The sequence below is a fragment of the Mchenga conophoros genome, linkage group LG7 (assembly GCF_057382185.1).
Source record: "Mchenga conophoros isolate Kocher_MC1m ecotype Shallow Benthic linkage group LG7, M_conophoros_male_GT1.1, whole genome shotgun sequence".
Lineage (NCBI taxonomy): Eukaryota > Metazoa > Chordata > Actinopteri > Cichliformes > Cichlidae > Mchenga > Mchenga conophoros.
Window position 1 is genome coordinate 1,752,708 of NC_140532.1, and position 20,299 is coordinate 1,773,006.

Genomic DNA, 20,299 nt, shown 5'->3' on the forward strand with positions numbered 1-20,299 from the left:
GGGACTATAAGACTAGTAACCTTTAAATTTGTACACATTTTATTCGTTCAGCCTGAAACATTTACTAAAGCGACCTCCCCCCCCTTCAAAAAAAAAGAAAGAAAGATTTCTTTTTTTTTTACTCTCCGAAACATCAATTAAGGATATTTTATCTATTTAGTAATGCCAGATGGACTACCTATGTGTTTATAATTCATCTGAGGTTCAAAATAATATATACATATAATATTAACAGGTTAAGACAAATAAATCAAACGCCTAGGAAAACAAAAACATCAACACACATGCTAAACAATGTCATTTAATTTCACACATGTGCAGATATTGAATACTGCAGTCGTTACATTTGAGATTTATGCTTTTTTTTTTTTTTTCTCAAAAGACATGTCCTGCAAAGCAGTCACACACCCTGCTGCGGTCCAGGGATGTATTAAAGGAGTAGTTCCGATACATCCCGGTCTTCCTCAGCACTTCGGTGAACCTTTGTGATTTGGGGTGGAAAGTGCACGGAGAGCTTTCAAAGGTTGGAGGGAGGCGACCGTAGTCGGCGGATGTGGTCTTATACATGATGCTTTCGAGCTTTGTTCCCCCTGCAGACATCAGATCTTTTGCTTGTGGAGTAATCACGCAGGTAAAAACTGGGTTTCCGGGACTGGTTGATGTTTTGGCATCTTCTGCCTGCTGCTCTGGAGAAACAGGCATTGTTGATCTTCTATTAAAAAAGGAGGGGGAAACGATTTAGGAGATTATTTACACATTTACATTAAATGGCCTGTATTTATATAGCGCTTTTCTAGTCCCTGAGGACCCCGAAGCGCTTTACATATCCAGTCATCCACCCATTCACGCACCCATTCACACACTGGTGATGGCAGCTACATTGTAGCCACAGCCACCCTGGGGCGCACTGACAGAGGCGAGGCTGCCGGACACTGGCGCCACCGGGCCCTCTGACCAGGTGTATATGGACTCACTAATGGTCAATGGAGAGTTGCATATAGCGGGTATTAGTTTTACACGGATTTAAGATTATATATATATTTCAGTGATTACAGTTAAATTATTTTCGAGCACAGAGCGGTCCAGCGATCTTTGTGATTCATGTCTATTCATTTCTTTTAACTTCACTATCTAGCGCTAAATTTCGCGCCACTGGGTTTTTTATTGCTTGACTGAAGCGTTTTTGTTTCCAAACTACGATGTGATTCATATAATTACCTTAGATTCGTGAACTCAACAAAATACACCGACTGGTCACGGGTTGAAGACAGAGAAACATGTGGTTACCATAGCAATGACGACCCAGGCGCTTGACCTCACATAATCTCACGAGACTTTCAAAGAAAGCGCGAGAGGATGGGGCTCCGACTCTTTTGTACTGGAAAAAAAAGACTCTCTGTCATCAGCAGCTGGACATAGTTTAAAGAAATAATTACAGCTACTGACAGATATTGGCCCTGGCAAAAACAAACCCAAAAAAACGTAATAACTTGCCTATATTTCCGAACTTTGGTTCAAATCTACCTTAAAATATTTAATAGTATCCCCCAGCTCGCTATACTAATAATTAACATTCAAGTATGAGCACTATTTTCCATCAGGTACCTTAAACACAGCACCACCTTATTCCTCTCTTCAAACATCTCCCTGAACTCATACAAGAGTCTCATATGTCAGATGTAATGCTGCTAACTGCCTCCTCTCAGACATGCTCTGGACAGTCTCACAAGCAAACACTAATCAGAGTAAACCAAGTTATATCACAACATAAAGAGGCCTGATTAGAAGACTGAGAAGAAGAAAAATACAGATTAGATGTGAAAAGCAGGTTTTTTTGCTTTGCTGTCAGAGATAAAAATCAGGCAGTCTGGTGGTCAAATAAAGGAAGACATAAAAAACAACAATAACAAGAAACCAAAAGAAACCACAGTGTGTGGTCACTGTTTGATATTGCATGATCTTAAGTGCAAAATGATCATTGGAGAAAGAGTGACGGTATGTGTTGCTCACCAAAATATAGAACATACCACAACCCATGGGGCACTAAATAACCATAGACACACATGCATGCATGCATGTGGTAGAAGACAGAGACATGAAACTCAACTAATCGTCACTTTAAATATGTGGGAGGGCTGTGACAAAGCAAGGACTTGAATGGTGACTGACCATTTTCTGCATACAGTTTTTGGGTCCCAATGATCAGTGAATCAGGTCATTTAGATAATACTCTAAAATAACTCCTGATGGGCTAAACTTGCCTTCAGGTGGCATACAAGGCTGTATACTGTGGAGCATAAATGCCACGTAGCAGTCTAAATGTTGCTCTTGTGTAAGTTCACATATTTGGACCAATGGCTGTACATAAACATACATATATACTGCATATAATGTACTGCATATATACAATCTGTGGTTTCGAGAAATTGTATTGGATCTCCTGCTAGTACAACTCGTCAGATTCGTATTTTTCCACTGCACGTAAAGGCGCCATTCACTGCGTCATCAGCACGTGACAACGGGGTACGTAGAATTACTGCGACTGCTCTTCTCAAACAGCAACGGCGTTGTTCTCGGACGTAAATCTGGGGTCCTGTTGAGGCTAGTTGGCAGCCGGCTGTGTCTCGGCGGGAGGATGGACAGTGAAATCCAACGGGATGGGAGAGTCCTGGATCTCACCGATGATGCCTGGAGGGAAGACAGGCTGCCGTACGAAGACGTCACCATTCCTTTGGTAAATGTTAATGCTAAGGTTGACGTCAACAAGGACCAACGATTACAGGAAGCAGAATGTTTTTGCAGGATGTTCCCGAGCAGTGCAGTTTATGAGAGGACACTCCATAATATCCAGCTTTTTACTTAATGCCAGTGACTTAGATTAGCGCTTTATTAATCCCTCGGGTGGGTTCCTCCGGGAAGTTCAGTTTCCAGTAGCAGAGCACCGACAGAAGTTGCATATTACAGAGTTCGAGTATAAAATAGAAAAGAATGAGAGGATATGAACATAAGCTTAAATATACACGTGGTTTTGGGGGGGATTTTGCTTTGGTATACTTCTCTGTCCTGTTCTCGGTTTACAGAAGATGACATGCGCATGCTTACCTGCTTTCTACTATATACACTCATTAGATACACCTTGCCAGGGTTAAAGCCTTCAGAACTTCTCTGATTTGTCATAGCGAAGATTCAACAAGATGCTGGAGACATTTCTGAGATGTTGAACCATGTTGACATGATAGCATCACGCAGTTGCTGTTGATTTGGCCGTCCACGATCCAGATCTCCTACTTGCACTACATGTGCCGTGAACACATCGTGTACAAGAAACAACAACATTTTTCCAGTCTTCTGTTCTCAAAGTTTCATGAGCCTGTGTGAATTGCGGCTTTAGTTGACCGGAGCAGCACCCTGTGTGGTCTTCTGCCGCCGTAGTCCATCTGCTTCATGGTGTGTTGTGCGTTCAAAGCTCTGCGTGCTTGGATTGCCTTCACCTTCCTATCAGCTTGAAACTGTCTGCACATTCTCCTCTGATCTCTAACGTCAACAACACATTTTCACCCATTTGTATGTTACCTTAAACACAAGTTACGGTTTTGTGGGAAAATCCCAGCAGATCACCAGTTTCTGATGCTGGTTTGTTGCAGAGTGAGTTGCCTGAGGCTGAGCAGGACAACGGGGGATCGACAGAGTCTGTGAAAGAGCAAGAGATGAAGTGGACAGACCTCGCCCTGCAGAGCCTACATGAGAACACACCGAGCACCGGAAGCTGAAAGACTAACACAGAATCGAACTGTACAAATAAAATGCACAGACGTGGTGCGCGCTGTGTCGGTTTTGACACACAAATGTGCCGTATCTTCTCTGCGCATTGGCCTTTTACTTGGTGGTGAACCATCCATCACTCTTATTGTAAAACATAAACATTGTTTATACTTTATGAAACTGTGATAAATGTGAGCACATAGTCCTCCTGTTTGTGTGTGCATTTATTAAACCACGGCTCTTATTTCTGCAGCGTTATAACGAGGAGCCCTGGCTTTGAACAGATCTAGTCTCCTGAGTTTGTAACAATCATCTCACCTTTACCCATGCAGTAATACCAGAGTTATCTTGCAGGTAGTCTGGCCACTGGATGTCGCTGTACTATAAAAGCAGCCAAATTATTGGGGGAAAAGGTTTGCTCTTATGCTTAAACATGCTTAAAACACATCGATTCAACTTTCAGTTTTCTGCTACAGTTGTGTGTAACACCAAATCTGTGCTCGTTACATTCACACCAGTAGTACTACTTAACCCTATGACACTGTTGCTAACATACAGTGTGTTATTTTGCTATGCTTTATCATTTTCATCTTCTGCCTGGGTAGTATCTAGCTAGGGCATCTGCATATTTCGTACCGGCTGTCTCTTTCTTCTGCTTTAGACCATTGGCAGCATAATAGCCTGTTAATGTCCAGAAATGGCTCTCTGCTCTGAGCGTCCATCATCACTGTGTCTGTGCTGCTTCTGTCGTCAGCTTGCGAATCTGGTCACGGGGTCCCTTCCCCAGCAGCGCCGATGGGTGTCGGTACGAGCCTCCCAGGCGATCCCAGAGTGTGAAGTATTGTCCGTAATTGTAGTTGAAGTACAGGTGATGATCAACATGGTGAGCAGCGCCGTTAATCAGAAATATCAGCGGGCCTGGAAGGCGGTAGTCTCCATCGTGGATGGAAATGGTCCAGATGTTGACGAAGACAAAGAGGGAGAGGTAAACCACCTGCAGTTTAAAATAACTCATGTCAGCTGAAGCATTTCACAGTTTGAAGACAACGGTGCACTTTCTCAGTTTCAGTGTATCAACATACACTTTGTCCAGTCACTTAGACGTTTTACTGCAGTTTAATAGCAATAACTTAATGCAGCCCTGATTTACAGCAGGGTTGTCAAACACCAGGCCTCGGGGGCCGGTGTCCTGCAGGTTGTAGATCTCACCCTGGGTCAACACACCCGAATCACATGATTAGTTTTAATACCAGGCCTCTGGAGAACTTCAAGACCTGTTGAGGAGGTCATTTAGCCATTTAAATCAGCTGTTATGGATCAAGGACACGTCTAAAACCTGCAGGATCCTCGAGACCTGGAGTTGCCAACCCCTGGTTTACAGCGTGGTCCTCCTTTGACCTCAGATCGGGCATGTCAGTATTTCCTAGCAACAGCAGATGATATGCACCTTGTGGAGAGGGAAGATGAAAGGGTAGATGTGGTACGGTAAGCTCTGCAGGAAGCCATCGAGTGGGTGGAAGGCATGGCTGGCAAACGGTGTTGGTATCTTGAAGGTATGGTGCTGCTTATGTAAGTGCTGAGGGGGAGAAACACAAATGGTGTCAAGTCTGAGATTTTCTTTTAATGAGAAGATACACAAGACAAACGAAGTCAAAGCTGTGGAGTTAAAATAACTATAAGAGTAAAAGAATATTCTACATGTTTCCTTCGGCTGCTCGGTGTTTTACTGTGTGCTAAACCGAGCCTGTAACCTGTTTGGTAAAAACAACTGTGAGCATAAAAGTGCTGAGAAGCCCAAAAGGTCATGAAATCATTGTTTCATGGGTTCATTGGTACAGGTGGACCCTTTTATTATAGGAAGCCACCCACTGACAAAGGTAACTGACTGCCTGGGGCAAGTGTAGGTTGGCAGTACAGATGCTGAAGCTCACCTTGTAAATGTTCTGATGGTGCATGGCGCGGTGAATCCAGTATATACACATGTCAGTAAAGAACAAGAAACCAGTGATGCTTACGAACAGTCGTGACCAGCCTGGAGCAGAGACATACATGAGTTTTCATTTTTGCAGACTCTTTGTGGGTTGGTTAGTTTCAGTGAGTTAATCGCACGCAGCCTTAAAGTGGACACGCTCATTCACTTCATACTTGTCCTTAGTGCAGCCACTCGCCTCTCCCTGAAAAAAGCACTTTAAATCTCATCCCTTCACTTTAAGGCAGCTGTCTTTTGATTGGCTGCCTCACAGAAGCACCCGATTGTGCTAAACACAGCTGTGCAGCTGAGATGACCATATGAGGGATATCTACTCACTATACCGTTGTTTACAGCGCTGTCTTCTTCTTTTTTCACTTAAATGACCTCGGACAAGAAAGCCTAATTTCTGCTGTTCAATACTGAAGAAATTTAAACTTCTTAAAATTATGCAAAATTGCAGAATATTTTTCAGGTTATCTGCTATAAAAAGCCAGACCAGGAAAATCTCCCTCATGTTTTTCTGTGTTTTTATTCTCAGTTACTTTCACCCAAAGGCGTCTGCTGTGATGTTCACAATTCTGATGAAGTCTCAAATTCAAATTTTATTTGTCACGTACACAGTCATACACAGTACGATATGTAGTGAAATGCTTGGACAACTGCTCGTGACCTAAAGAAAACAAAAAAGGAAAAGGCTATGAATAAGATAGGAAATAAATATGAAAAATTAAAAAGGGTAAATTTAACTAGGAAGGAATAAAATATAAATTAAGGTTAAAAATGAAATAACTGTACAACACAAATTAGAATGAAGGGTAAATTTAACTGGGAAGAATAAGATAAAATATATAAATTAAAGTTGAAAATAAAATAACTGTACAACAAAATACACAATATAGAACTATATAAGAATGTATGAAGAAATCTAAATAAATATATACACAATAACAGCAACTGTACAAGTATTAACTGGAAATGAAGAATATAGTGACCAGTGTTGTGCAAAACCAAAGTCCAGAAAGTCCAGTGTGTGTGTAAGAACCATATGTGTGGGTCAGTACTGTGTGGTGGTGTGATTGAGAGACCGTATCGCCTGCGGGAAGAAGCTCCTCCTCAGTCTCTCTGTGTTGGTCTTCAGGGAGCGGAATCGCTTTCCTGACCTCAGCAGAGAGAACAGTCTGTTGTTGGGATGGCTGAGGTCCTTCACCATCTTCCTGGCCTTGGTCCAGCACCGCCTGCTGTAGATTGAGTGCAGGTCAGGGAGCTCGGAGCGGATGGTGCGCTCAGCTGACCGCACAACCCTCTGTAGAGCTCGTCTGTCCTGCATGGTGCTGTTCCCGAACCAGGTTAAGATGTTTCCCGCCAGGATGCTCTCTATGGTGCACGAGTAAAAGTTCCTGAGCACCTTGGAGGGCAGTTGGAAGTCTCTCAAGCGTCTGAGGTGGTAGAGACGCTGTCGGGCCTTTTTCACCACGGTGTTGATGTGACAGGACCATGACAGGTCCTGCGTGATGTGAACTCCGAGGTATTTGAAGCTGTCCACTCTCTCCACTGGGCACTCGTTGATGACGGGGGTCTGGTAGTTCCTCTCCTGCTTAGTGCTGAAGTCCACTATCAGCTCCTTTGTCTTACTGACGTTTAGAAGGAGGTTGTTCCTCTGGCACCAGTTCTCCAGATTCCTAATCTCCTTCAGGTAGGCCGTCTCGTTGTTATCAGAGATCAGGCCCACCACGACGGTGTCGTCAGCAAACTTGATGATGGTGGTGGAGCTGGTAGTGGCCACGCAGTCATATGTGTACAAAGAGTACAGCAGGGGGCTCAGAACACACCCCTGGGGGGCTCCAGTGCTGAGAGTGGTGGAGGCTGAGACATGTCCGCCCATCCTTACTGCCTGTGGTCTGCCAGTTAGGAAGTTGGAGATCCACAGACACATAGATGAGCTGAGTCCCAGATGCTCCAGCTTGGTGGTGAGTGTGGAGGGAATTATGGTGTTAATGGTCTCATGTGTATCAGTGCTGATAAATGATCAGAATTATAATATTTCTGACTGTCTGAGGCTAAGTTGAATCGAATCAGGACTTTGAGAACCAGAATCGAATGGATTATAGAAATCAGTGATGATACCCAGCCCTAGTGAGCAGCCTGGGCCCGACAGAGTGGATGTAGCTGTAATAAGAAAAGATGAAAAGAACTATTGATAACTTTTTTGTTAAGTTAAGGCCTGATCCGTCTGAAATTCATAGCCAGCTCTGACACGGTGTCATCAATCTTTGAATGCTGAAAAAGCAGCAGTGTGTCCAGAAAACACATTATATGCTGCAATAAATGCCCGAGTGTCCCCTCTAACACTGCCTGTCAGCACCAGACAGCAGCAAACAGGTCGTCAGAGGAGCCGAGATGATGATTAAGTTTAACATTTTCTACAATATTGACAAAGCACTTTAAGCACAAGTTTGTTAGTTAATAATTTAGAAATGAATATTGTCTGTATGGACTCCCCCCCCAAAGAAAGTGCACATGTAAAACTGCGGTGTTAAGCGATGTGGTTGAAAAATTTGAGTGCGCCTAACTTTTGTGCCGATGCGCCTAAATTTTTAAAGTTAGGCGTACCGGTGCGCCCATGGCAAGAGGTTAGTCTAGAGCCCTGATATATATGCCTGCATATATTGTGCTATTCTTGTGTATTGTCTGTCTTTTTTACTGTTTGTTTATAATGGAGCACTGTAATGAAAAATAATTTCCCCCAGGGATCAATAAAGTATTCTGATTTGAGCCTTTAGCCATATATAAGCATTTTAACAGTACATTCATTAAATACAGTAGGCTCACTTGGAGAATCTCATTTTTAGTTTTACATTAACTGGAGCGAACATGAATCGTGTGCTATAATATGTAAATAACCGTTTTCTCACCCAGGGAGTTTTCACTGACGCTGTCATGAAGTTTGCTGTGTCCTCTGACTTCCCAGAAGAAAAGCACCACGGTGGGAAAACTCATCCAGAAGATGGAGACTGTTCCCAGCTGGATCTCCTTTCTTACTTGATGCTGTTAGTGAAGCAAATGCACAAAGTTGGGGTTTAGGACAACCTTGGTTTGGAAATGGTACCAAAGCTGGCTATCCATCCACTGGCCTACCTCAATAAACTGCGGATGCTTCATGAGCACATGGTCAAACACATAGTAGAAATTAAGAGCACCAAAAACCAGGTAAACCAGCAGAGCTCCCACGTTGGTTACCACCCACAGGCTGATAATCTGGCGCACAGCCCAGCTCTCAGGCCATGAGACCGGGTAAATGTAAGGAGTGAAGAAGTAACAGTCAGCTATGTCCAGCACATGATCCATGGCAGCCTGTGAAGACAGTAAATGATGTCCCGTAGTGCTCTTAGCATACATGAGAGAAAGCAAACCAATCACAGCCCGCTTTGCTAAAATTAGGTGGAGTGGAAACGTTATTATGTTTTAGCGAGAATTGAATAGCCTAAGCTCTGTGGTGTGCACGGCACACACTCAGGGCTGCTTCAGCCAGAGCTTTGAAACTGGATAATCTGTATCATTGCTGCTCTGTCAGAGAGCACATGTACACATTTCACATTTAAGTGCATGAAATACTGCAAAAGGAGCAACAATAATAAGACAGTGAAATATAAGTTTGTGCTGGTACAAAATCCAACACTGCCCCTGCGAGGCCGATGCATAAAACACTCAGCTGTTCACTTTTAAATCTTTTATTTGAACTTTTTCGTTACGTACCTGCTCCCCGCGTCCCTGCATGACTACAGAAGTGCTCTCAAGCTTGTTTCTATAGTAATCGAAAAGCTGTTCTGGATCTGTTTGGTTCAACATGAATCATGAGCATTTCTCACACCTACTCACCCTCTTCACTCAGTGACTGAAAACAAACCGTTGTTTAGTGCACCTACTGCAGCTTCATCTCAGCGGTCAGTTTAAGAAAATCCACCTCAACTTTCCAGGTTTTATCTCATTACTATTTAAAAATTATTATTAGTGAAGCGTTTATTGCTGAATTCATCATTTGTGCTGCACTGACCTGCTTGAGGATGGGCTCTGTCACCAGATTAGAAAGAACCTTCCTAGAAAGTTGATGAGTGCTCACTCCTCCTCTCACAGTCTGTCCAACAGCAGATCATCTGGAACAGAGAAAACGTGGCCCATACGGAAAACTGCTCCGCTGCTAACATGGGTTTACCGTGCAATAGGCCGCCGTCTCCACAAACTGCAAGAGAAGCTCCGGTTTTCTTTCTTTTTTCTTTTTTTTGCGAGGTAGTTGACACCGTGTGCTCAGTGGATCCAAGAAGACACAGACATGCCTGTCCAGGTGGAACAAGATCCCAGCATGCTCAGCAAATAACTCAGAGCTCAGCGGCAGGAGCGCTCCTCAGCTGACACCATTTTCTCACAATATCTGTGCTCATTGAATTAAATATTATATATATATTCTACACAGTTGTGAAAAGTGCATTGTAGCAACTCAGCTGTATTATCTCAGTTTTAATGCAAAATAAAATCCCTTGCAATGGTCAGCATGTCATTTTTGCGTGTGTGTAGTGGATGTACCCTGTCCCATGCTGGGCTTGGAAGGATCAAATATAGCAGCTCAGCTGTCTGCCCTGTACACACACACACACACACACACACACACACACACACACACAGAGTTAAGAGAAGCGAGTCTTGCTGGGAGCATGCCTAACACTTTGTTAGAATATCCCATCAGTGTAAAGTATAGTCTGTCTGTCGGCATTACTGACCTTTGACATAAACACACATCTTGGTGGACAGAACATGCAGACAGTCACTGAGTATGAAATTTAAGACAGCGTAATCACTTCTCAGAATGAGCAGAGCAACACTTGCAAAGAGGCTCTGACCAGGACAGGGGATGTTGTTATGCCACTTCCACACTTTCCTCTCCTATAACTGCTCGTTAACGTGTGTCCATCACATTAAGTCAGGCATTCTAGTTCAAATAGAGCACGTAAGGCCACCTGTGCCATTTGAATTTGGGTTGTTGGTATCTGCCTTTAAATATTTTAACACCAGTTACTTGCACTTGCAGCTGAGTTGTTTCATATTATGCATTCTTGTCCACCAGTAGATACACATGTAACTGTCTCCCTCTAGCGCTCCCGGACTGAAACAGCACCTTCAGGGAGTAATGGACAGTTCTCACATCCAGGGTCCAAAATGAATCATGTACAAAAACAGGAACTACTGCATATTTATCCAAGCAGTGTATTCATAAAGGATGTATGACAGGTTATTTACATGTAAGGTGGAGCTTTTTTCTTCTCTCTTGTTTTACTTTGTGTCACGTTTGCTGTTAAAATGCTGGCTTTTCATAAAACATGGCTAAAATTTCAAATAATGAAAATGTTCTGCTCCTGGCTCCATATCATGTGGCGGGGGTGGCAGAGCAGGTCAGCCACTAATCAGAAGGTCAGTGGATCCCAGGCTGCCTCCTGACTACATGCCAAATATCCTTGGGCAAGATACTAACCCCATGTTTGTCTACTGGTGGTGGTCAGAGGGCCCGGTGGCGCCAGTGTCCGGCAGCCTCGCCTCTGTCAGTGCGCCCCAGGGCAGCTGTGGCTACCATGTAGCTGCCATCACCAGTGTGTGAATGGGTGGATGACTGGATGTAGTGTGACGCGCTTTGGGGTCCTTAAGGACTAGAAAAGCGCTATACAAATGCAGGCCATTTACCACATCATGTTTCAGTGAGGGGATGGCCTTATTTTGATGACATGACTATATTGATGGTGTGATCTCAGTCACACAGCTGTGGCTAGGAGAACAAAAATCCCTAAAAGCAGCTGTTCAAAACTTCTGCTTGTAAGAAGCAGCCAATCAAAAGGACGTAGGCCAAACAGAGGCGGAGTTATAACAGCTTGTTTCAGACAGTGGCTGAAACACTGCACTGCTGCACTGACATTTTTAAACCGTAAATAATGCAAACGTGTTTTTCAGTGGCAGTGTTTCATTTAAGGGTTAACAAAACATGTATGACCCAGCATGGCGTAGTCTTGGGGTCCTGGGAGAGAGAAGGACGTCTGTTAAGTCTAATTGTTGAATGTTGTCATTGGGCTTCTTAAATTTGTAAGTCTGAGTTCAAGACATTCCTTTGATCCTGACCACCTCTCCAGCCACTCTGTGCTGGGGGAGGTTTTATTGTAGAAGAAGCTTCTGTTGTAAGCTTCCTGCTTTTATGACCCTTTTGGTCAGCAGGAGGTCACACACACACACACACACACACACACACACACACATTCTTGCACATGCATATACGTGCTTACACATACACACATATAGTGCCTTGTCTTAGAAGGGGGTTTTACAGAGGGAGGTGCTTGTGCTGTGATGTGTATTGTAACAGTTTGTCAATAAATAGCTGTGAGGGAAGCTGCTCTTGGAAGGATTTTGGGCTGGAGACAGGAGCGTGGGCTCCAAGAGCTGGTTCTTGACCAAAGCGTCCCTCGTTAGCGAGTGAAAAACCGCTTGAAGATGTTCTGTTATGTCTTGTTTTCTTCATGATAAATAAGTCTCTAAACTAGCCGGGCTTGTGGAAACACAGACCCAACAACGTCATTCATCCTCACAATCACACAGTGACCAGTTTAGAATCACCAGTTAAACCAACAAACCTGTGTTTGGACTTTGCTGCTAATCACTGCACCAACATGTAACACTGCATCCCAGACAGAAGCATTCAATTTGTTCCAAGTCCTATAAAGTGTCCTCTGTCCCCAGAGACATTTTGGTCTGATGACTCTAAATGAAAAGTTGTGCAGGCACAGAAGGTTGTGTGAACATAGCTGGGACTCCACTAGAGTCCAAGAAAACAAAAAGAAACGGGGGAAAGCACAGTAGTTCCCCTCTCTGTTTTCACCAATGTTTTTGGACAGTCAGCTCAGGTAATTGAGTTATTTAAAGTGTCTTCTTCTTCTTGATTTGTAGGTCTGTGTTAGCAGACCGGAGTACTCTGCCCCTCCCCAACCCTGGATGAACGATAGGAAATGGATGGACTGAATCTAATTGCAGTATTATTATATTATGACCGATTTTTCCCCTCATAATTGCCATTTTCAGCTGCTTCGCTAAGAAGAGTAGCACTCATCTCTAAAGCTCGTTTCGCTCGTCGCTCCCTGCGGTTTACATCGGCTGACACACTCTTTCTAGAAACTACATGTTAATGGACAAACACTCCAGTGACTGTGTCGAGTGCAGTGAATGATGCTGCCTTCACGCTCCCGTCATGGAAAACCTAAGAATTGTAAATACAGATCGTCTTTATAGACAAATAGACATAAAAAACTAAGCAACCAAGTGCGAAGCATCCAGGATTACGGAAGCCGAGATTAATTTTGTTCTGTTCTATTGTACTCACACATACCGACAAAGCACTTCTTTTAAAGCTCGCCTATTCTGTTTGATTCTTTATTGTTGCGCACCGATGTTTCCCCACGGATATTTTATGCGTTGTGCGATTTTGGTGTTTAATTTCTTGTAAGACTGCTATTATTAAAAATATATATATTTTGTGTAACAACAATGCACAACAATTTTCTCTGTCCTCTGTGGGGAGACGCGACGTCTCACGTGCCATATGCACACGGCTCGCTGCTGAATCCGGTATTTCCGATAGCACACGGTACGTGAACGCAGCATATTACAATAGCCTGTTTGCTTCGGTTTGCTCACGAGCGGCCGGGTGCAGCTCGACACCGACGGCAGACAGACGCCAGCTGGTTTGCACCGTGTGCACAGCGCCAGAAACACCCCGTGTTCTCCGCTGCAGTTGTTCAACAACATGATGACTATATTATTTTTATTATAAAAAAAATGAGCAAAACTGAGGAGTCACACGATATATTACATGTGTTATTATTTTTTTAATGAGCGGTTAGATTTGGATTTAGGATATTTAATGTGGATGTTTACTCCCATGAAATGATCACACTGTCAAAATAATACCGGCATAGAGTGTATTAGTTTCATTTAATCAAGTATGAGGTTAAGTTTGTTATGAAAATACTGAACGGAAATGTTTTCTGTGAAGAATCTTCGCAGATGCTGAAAAGTTTTTTTGTAATTTTTAAAATAATAGTGTTGGTGATCATTCGTGCGCCCATCCACCCAACATCCTCTCATATTAGCTCCAAATGGTTAATATGAGAGTCACTTCCATCCATATAAAACTAAGACGTTCTGATTGGAGACCCGCACTTCATGTAGCCCATTCTACATGAATCAGTGTTGGTGAGCGTTTGTGACCGTGTGTTCACATCTCCGTGTAGCCTGAAGATGTTCTCCTCTGTTTAAATACATGAATTAATTGCATGCTTGAATTTCTCCAGGAGTTGACATTCTTATATAATGTTCAGGCAGCAGGCCATAGATCTGGCTATGAGGATCTCTCTGTTCCCGCTGCTGAAAGGTTGGACCATGCCGTGTGCACAAACCTCTTTGTAATCATTAACCACGTGATTGCGTGTAGCTTGACAGGCGTGTTTTGCACTCGGCTCTGTTGTTCCCAGGACGCTATAAAACAGCCACTCCTACACCGTCATTCACAACATTCACTCAAGTCCCGAAGACACGAGAGCAACGCCAGCATCACTCTGAACGAGCCATCAACTGAGAAATGGACCCCTGCGAGTGCGCCAAGAGTGAGTATTCCTGCCGCTGTTTAACAAGGCTATTTAATGCGCTGCTTGTTACCAGCGGACCACATGAAACTCAACTGACTTTTTTTATGTGCAGCTGGAACCTGCAACTGCGGAGGATCCTGCACGTGCACAAAGTGCTCATGCAAGAGCTGTAAGAAGAGTAAGTCTAACACCTCACAGCAAACAGTAATCTGTCGACCTGTTAATGTTACGCTCCTGTTTATCTTCCCAACATGCATAGTGTGAAGATTGTGTCTTATAGTCATGCGCCATTTCTTCAAAATTCCGCATTTGATGCCATTTAAAAAAAACAAAATGCGCAGCGGCTCGAATTGCTTTAGTGAGATCTGTAGTTTTCTTTGTGTTCTGTCAGTAATGATGTCTGTCACTGCAGGCTGCTGCGACTGCTGCCCATCCGGCTGCAGCAAATGCGCCTCTGGCTGCGTGTGCAAAGGGAAGACGTGCGACACCAGCTGCTGCCAGTGAGGAGTCTGCAGCATCAGCTCTCTGCTGAAATTATGGAGTCATTTATTTGCCACTAATCATAAATTTACACGTCCACGAAATGGTGACGGATGATTTTGTACTTGTCTTTGGGTGTCTGAAATAAACATGTTTATTGACGCTATGACCTGTCTGGTGTATTAATTCAGCTGATGTCAGTGCATCATTTCACTCTGGTCACGCTCTGTGGTACTTTGTGTAATGCTGGAATCTTCATCTTGGAATAAGGACTAAAGTTAAATTGACTCATGATTGCTACTAAACTGTGTGGCCCACTTAAAAGGCTCTTGCAGGGATGCAAAGAAACTGTTCTCAAATCTAAAGTTGGAAGTCCAAATGCATTAGCTGGCGTATTAGCATTTGGAAAACTGAAGTTGTAACTTGAACTGAACAAAAGCTGCTATAAAATTAGTCCAGAACTGTTACACGTGGCTGTGAGCCAGCAGACTGAAAATGTCTGCCCCGTTTAACCAGAAATGGAATTTAAACTTATTAGCCCGTTTGCCTAGTTGAATGGGGTGGGGGCAAATACGTAATATCCTTTTTGCAGGCTCTTGATCCTTTGTCTTTCCCCTCACCTCCAATCATGGCCTGTTACGTGCCGGCTCAAAGAGGATCCTCCTCTGCTCTGTTACTGTAGCCCAAGGGTGGACCGGTGTCCTGCAGGTTTTAGATGTCCTTGATCCAACACAGCTGACTTAAATGACCCCCTCAACGTGAGGCCTGGTAATGAACTGAACATTTGATTCAGGTGTGTTGACCCAGGGTGAGATCTGAAACCTGCAGGACACCTGCCCTGGAGGTGCTTGCAAAGAGCACTATTGTTGTGAGGTAGTGTTACATACATACGTTTAATCTGTAATAAAGTTGTATTTCTTGGTTTGGGGTTGTAATAAAATTATTTATTTTGAGTTTCGCGGAACGATCTGTGAAGGCGGAACAAATATTCGGCACTTGGGTTTCTCGCGGGAACAATATCGTCGGTGCACACAGGAACTATTGCGTTGTTTCTATTTTCTGGGCAAGTTTGGCTGTAGCGGTGTTTCTGATCCCGTCCTGGTAGTAAAATACACCCACGCGTGTGAACATGCCGAAGGTGGTTTCCAGGAGCGTCGTGTGCTCGGACACCAGAGACCGGGAGGAGTACGACGACGGAGAGAAGCCCCTCCACGTCTACTACTGCCTGTGCGGCCAGATGGTTCTGGTCCTGGACTGCCAGCTGGAGAAGCTGCCCATGAGACCCCGGGACAAAGCCCGGGTGATCGACGCCGCCAAACACGCTCACAAGTTCTGCAACGTGGAGGAGGACGAAAACACGTACATCAAGAGAGCCGAGGGTATCGAGAGGCAGTACCGCAAGAAGTGCGGCAAATGCGGCCTGCTGCTCTTCTACCAGCACCAGGAGAAGAACAACCCGGCCACCTTCATCGTGGACGGGGCCGTGGTCAAGTTCGGGCAGGGCTTCGGCAACACCAGCGTCTACAGCCAGAAGCAGCCCGAGGCTCCCAAGAAAGTCCGAGTGATGATGACCAAGCGGACCAAAGACATGGGCAAGTTCAGCTCCGTCACCGTCTCCACCATCGACGAGGAGGAGGAGGAGATCGAGGCCAGGGAGGTGGCGGACTCCTATGCCCAGAATGCCAAAGTGATCGAGAAGCAGCTGGAGAGGAAGGGCATGAGCAAGAGGAGGCTGCAGGAGCTGGCTGAGCTGGAGGCCAAGAAGGCCAAGATGAAGGGCACTCTCATTGATAATCAGTTCAAATAGTTGGAGTCTGAGGAGACTCTGCCTGGGACTCTGTGTACAGGACTGATGAGTGTAGCAGTCGTATCATAAGAATGTGATCTGGCCTTTAAATTAGTTTGTCATAATGTTTTGTACATACAGGAAAAGACAAAATAAACATTTTTTGTTGTTGGTATTTTTTAAAAAGTGTTTTGTTGTTGTAGTTATCACCAGCAGAGTGCTTTAAACCTCACAGAAGGCTTCGGCTGTTTGAAAGAGTCAGCCCACACGAGGGGGAAAACTTTATTAGCAACAGCTCAATGAACGGAAGCCTGTAGGTAAAGTTGTCACCATCAGTTTTGAGTTGTGTATAATTCAAACCAAATATTTAATTAAAAAATGTAATTTTAAAGCTACAAACACATCAGAACAAACATCGTTAGTTTTTTTATTGTATTATTTTCTTTCGCTCATTTTTATTTGAGCCAGTGAAACTTTCCAGGTTGGACCTGGCAGCAGGTTAGTAACATGATTAGGCACAAAAAGAGGTCATTCCAGAGAGACTGAAGATAGAGAAGAGGGTTCACTACTCTCAGACTTGTGTGTTCAGAATGGGTGAAACATTTAGGAACAACATTGCCAAGAATCTGGGAAAATCTTTGTAGTCAGTCTAGGTCAAATATGATGATTATCCAACTTGTTATCAGTGCATAGTTCAAAAGAAAGCATCTGTAAAGCTGTGGGAGTGTCCAACTCCAGGCCTCGAGGGCCGGTGTCCAGCAGCTTTCATATGTGTCCTTGATCCAACACAGCTGATTCAAATGGTTAAATGGCCTCCTCAGCATGTCTTGAAGTTCTCCAGAGGCTGGTAATGAACTAATCATGTGATTCGGGTGTGTTGACCCAGGGTGAGATCTAAAACCTGCAGGACACCGGCCCTCGAGGCCTGGAGTTCCCCACCCCTGGATTAGAGCATTCTTCCAAACTCTTCAGGAGAGTTCCTTAAATATCTGATCCCACAGAGGAAATGATTGTGTTGCAGCAGTAGGATAAAAAAATAAATAACAGAGTTAAATTAAAGTTCCACAGGCACATGGGGAAGGCCATAAGCTGTCAGATCTTTATTTATAAAACAGGATAAAAAGAAAATAAATACAAGGTTAAGATAAAGAAAAGTAAGACTGACACTGGGCAATAAAGACGTGCAGACTGCATTCAAAAATACAGAAATATAAATATGGAGCAGGTCTGTGGACCTGTCACAGAAAGGCTCTGCTGTCTGTGTGGTGTGGAGCGTGTAAAGCAGGGGTGGGGAACTCCAGGCCTCGAGTGCCGGTGTCCTGCAGGTTTTAGATCGCACCCTGGGTCAACACACCTGAATCAAATGATTAGTTCATTACCAGGCCTCTGGAGAACTTCAAGAAATGCTGAGGAGTCATTTAGCCCTTTAAATCAGCTGTGATGAATCATGGACACATCTAAAACCTCCAGGACACCGGCACTCGAGGCCTGGGGTTGCCTACCCCTGGTGTAAAGTTTGGTGACTTCTGTCTCTTACTGACTGACACGCCTCCAGATTCTGACCAATGATGGTTCGTGTCTTATGAAGCAGCTTGTTAATACACCATGGCTCCACGATTCAGGTGGTAAACTGACAACAAACGAGGCCTTGAACTGTTGAGGAGCCCAAATGCTAAAAAAAGATCCTGTGATTAATGAGAAGATAGAATAACTGGGGCAGTGTCCGACCAGCACACCAGACTCAATGTAGGCCACAAAATACAAGACAAATTAGGAGAACAATGAGTCGCCTGGACTGGATCTCAACGTCACTGACAGAAGAGCCAAAGTATTTGTGGCTTTGGATGCTGATGGTAATGAAAACAAACAGCTTCAAAATAAATTGGAGACACAACTAAAACCAATAACTTGGCTACATTTGCACTTTTCTTCTGTGGTACAAACTGTTGTTACTGAGATCCAACACAGTATGCTTATCATTTTTATGCTTACTGTGATCTTTGTCACTGATCAATGTGAACTGGGTCTTTTTTCATTTGTCCTCACTGGTTGTTTTTCTCTCTCACATGTGAGTTTTTCCCGTCACGAGGTTAACTGATGATCCCTGGGACCAGCGGAAGACTCGGCATAGCTTCCAGATTTCTGTACTTTTGTATTCAAGAGTAATGCAATCCCTGTGCCTCACTTTCTGTGTCTGCTTTTTGTTGTATAATAGGATCATACATATTGTATTATATAACAAAGTAGCTCAAGGCGACTGTGCGCCACATGACCAGATTTCTCCTGATGAAGCCACAGACTGCAGCTTGGAAGCAGGTGTGGATCACCCATCTGATCTTTGTGATTTAACCTGAAGCCAGTGGTTTTGTCCCAAGGCAGCAGCAAAATTGAGATAAATAAAAATCAAATGATGTCAATAGAGTTTAAATGTATGCCTGTTCCCCACAGACAACAGCTGAATCTTGAGACTATGTAAGACAGGGATAACAATTTAATTTTACACAATGGGTCACATGTAGCCTTTAAGTGAGCTGGACCAGTGACACTTTGCTTTCTGTCACTGTACAAACGTTTAACTGCACATCGAATTCATGAGATATCTTAACTGAGGTTTCAACTGCGTGTCTTGTTATTTTTTATTTGATAAAGGACTGCTGCTGCAGCAAATGACTGAAACTTGTCAACATGACTCTATGAGCAAAAGTCTACCTGCCTCTATGCCCACATAGAGGTAGTTCAACTCCATATGAATAGACTGGTTCTTATATAGCACCTTTCTAACTGAGTACTCATAGCACTTTACACATATTGCCTCATTCACCCATTCATACACTGTTCATGTACTCTTTTTCTATGCTTCTCCTACACAAATTCTATCACATTCATGCAAGCAGCTTGGGGTTAGTATCTTGCCCAAGGATATTTTTCACACAGGCTAAAGCAACCTTCCAAATTAGTAGGTGACCTGCTCTACCTCCTGAGCCACAGCCACCCCAAGTAAGCATTACAGTAACAAAACAAGCATTTTAATACTGAAACTTTTGACAAAGAATACTTCTAAAAGCGAGAACAGCTTTTCATACTGTACACGTTTCTGCCTATATTTAGAAGAGTTATCCTACTACTTAGTGTTAAGATAAGATAAGATAACCTTTATTAGTCCCACACGTGGGAAATTTGTTTTGTCACAGCAGGAAGTGGACAGTGCAAAAGTTATGAGGCAAAAATTAGAATACAATAAGAATAAATACAGTACACAACTGTACAGAATAGAATAAAATACTATATACAGTAGAATACAATAAAATAAATATACAATAAGATAAAAATAGAATACAAATACAAATACTATATACAACTGAGTAAAAATACAACGATGACAGAAAGGATTATTGCACTTAGTATTATTGCATATGTGTGGATGTGTGTGCTTGATCAGTTAAAGTCTTTATTATGGAGTCTGACAGCAGTGGGGAGGAAAGACCTGCGAAATCTCTCCGTCCCACACCGTGGGTGCCGCAGTCTCCCACTGAAGGAGCTGCTCAGTGCTGTCACAGTCTGCTGCATGGGGTGGGAGATGTTGTATGTATAATAACAATAATAATAATAATAATGATGATGATGATG

At 43.5% G+C, this 20,299-nt stretch overlaps 5 protein-coding genes across 5 annotated transcripts; 3 read left to right on the top strand and 2 right to left on the bottom strand.

Annotated features, from left to right (window-relative positions):
* Nucleotides 1–285: 285 nt before the first annotated feature.
* pierce1 (piercer of microtubule wall 1) lies at nucleotides 286–1,354 on the bottom strand. Its single transcript, XM_085281460.1, has 2 exons — nucleotides 1,219–1,354; nucleotides 286–712 (listed from the first exon to the last, which is right to left on the bottom strand). Exon 2 carries the CDS (start codon nucleotides 700–702, stop codon nucleotides 376–378), a length of 327 nt encoding a protein of 108 aa, XP_085137586.1. The 5' UTR covers nucleotides 703–712; nucleotides 1,219–1,354; the 3' UTR covers nucleotides 286–375.
* Nucleotides 1,355–2,520: 1,166 nt separating this feature from the next.
* anapc13 (anaphase promoting complex subunit 13) lies at nucleotides 2,521–3,967 on the top strand. The gene is made up of 2 exons (XM_085281458.1): nucleotides 2,521–2,734; nucleotides 3,645–3,967. Exons 1-2 carry the CDS (start codon nucleotides 2,636–2,638, stop codon nucleotides 3,768–3,770), a joined length of 225 nt encoding a protein of 74 aa, XP_085137584.1. The 5' UTR covers nucleotides 2,521–2,635; the 3' UTR covers nucleotides 3,771–3,967.
* A 62-nt stretch (nucleotides 3,968–4,029) lies between these two features.
* LOC146569293 (lathosterol oxidase-like) lies at nucleotides 4,030–10,317 on the bottom strand. Its single transcript, XM_085281457.1, has 6 exons — nucleotides 9,786–10,317; nucleotides 8,870–9,085; nucleotides 8,647–8,779; nucleotides 5,694–5,794; nucleotides 5,210–5,338; nucleotides 4,030–4,756 (listed from the first exon to the last, which is right to left on the bottom strand). Exons 2-6 carry the CDS (start codon nucleotides 9,077–9,079, stop codon nucleotides 4,487–4,489), a joined length of 843 nt encoding a protein of 280 aa, XP_085137583.1. The 5' UTR covers nucleotides 9,080–9,085; nucleotides 9,786–10,317; the 3' UTR covers nucleotides 4,030–4,486.
* Nucleotides 10,318–14,268: 3,951 nt separating this feature from the next.
* mt2 (metallothionein 2) lies at nucleotides 14,269–15,052 on the top strand. The gene is made up of 3 exons (XM_085281461.1): nucleotides 14,269–14,424; nucleotides 14,519–14,584; nucleotides 14,819–15,052. Exons 1-3 carry the CDS (start codon nucleotides 14,400–14,402, stop codon nucleotides 14,908–14,910), a joined length of 183 nt encoding a protein of 60 aa, XP_085137587.1. The 5' UTR covers nucleotides 14,269–14,399; the 3' UTR covers nucleotides 14,911–15,052.
* Nucleotides 15,053–15,831: 779 nt separating this feature from the next.
* Nucleotides 15,832–16,858, top strand: steep1 (STING1 ER exit protein 1). Its single transcript, XM_085281071.1, has one exon. The coding sequence runs from the start codon at nucleotides 16,016–16,018 to the stop codon at nucleotides 16,691–16,693; it is 678 nt and encodes a 225-aa protein (XP_085137197.1). The 5' UTR covers nucleotides 15,832–16,015; the 3' UTR covers nucleotides 16,694–16,858.
* Nucleotides 16,859–20,299: the final 3,441 nt, after the last annotated feature.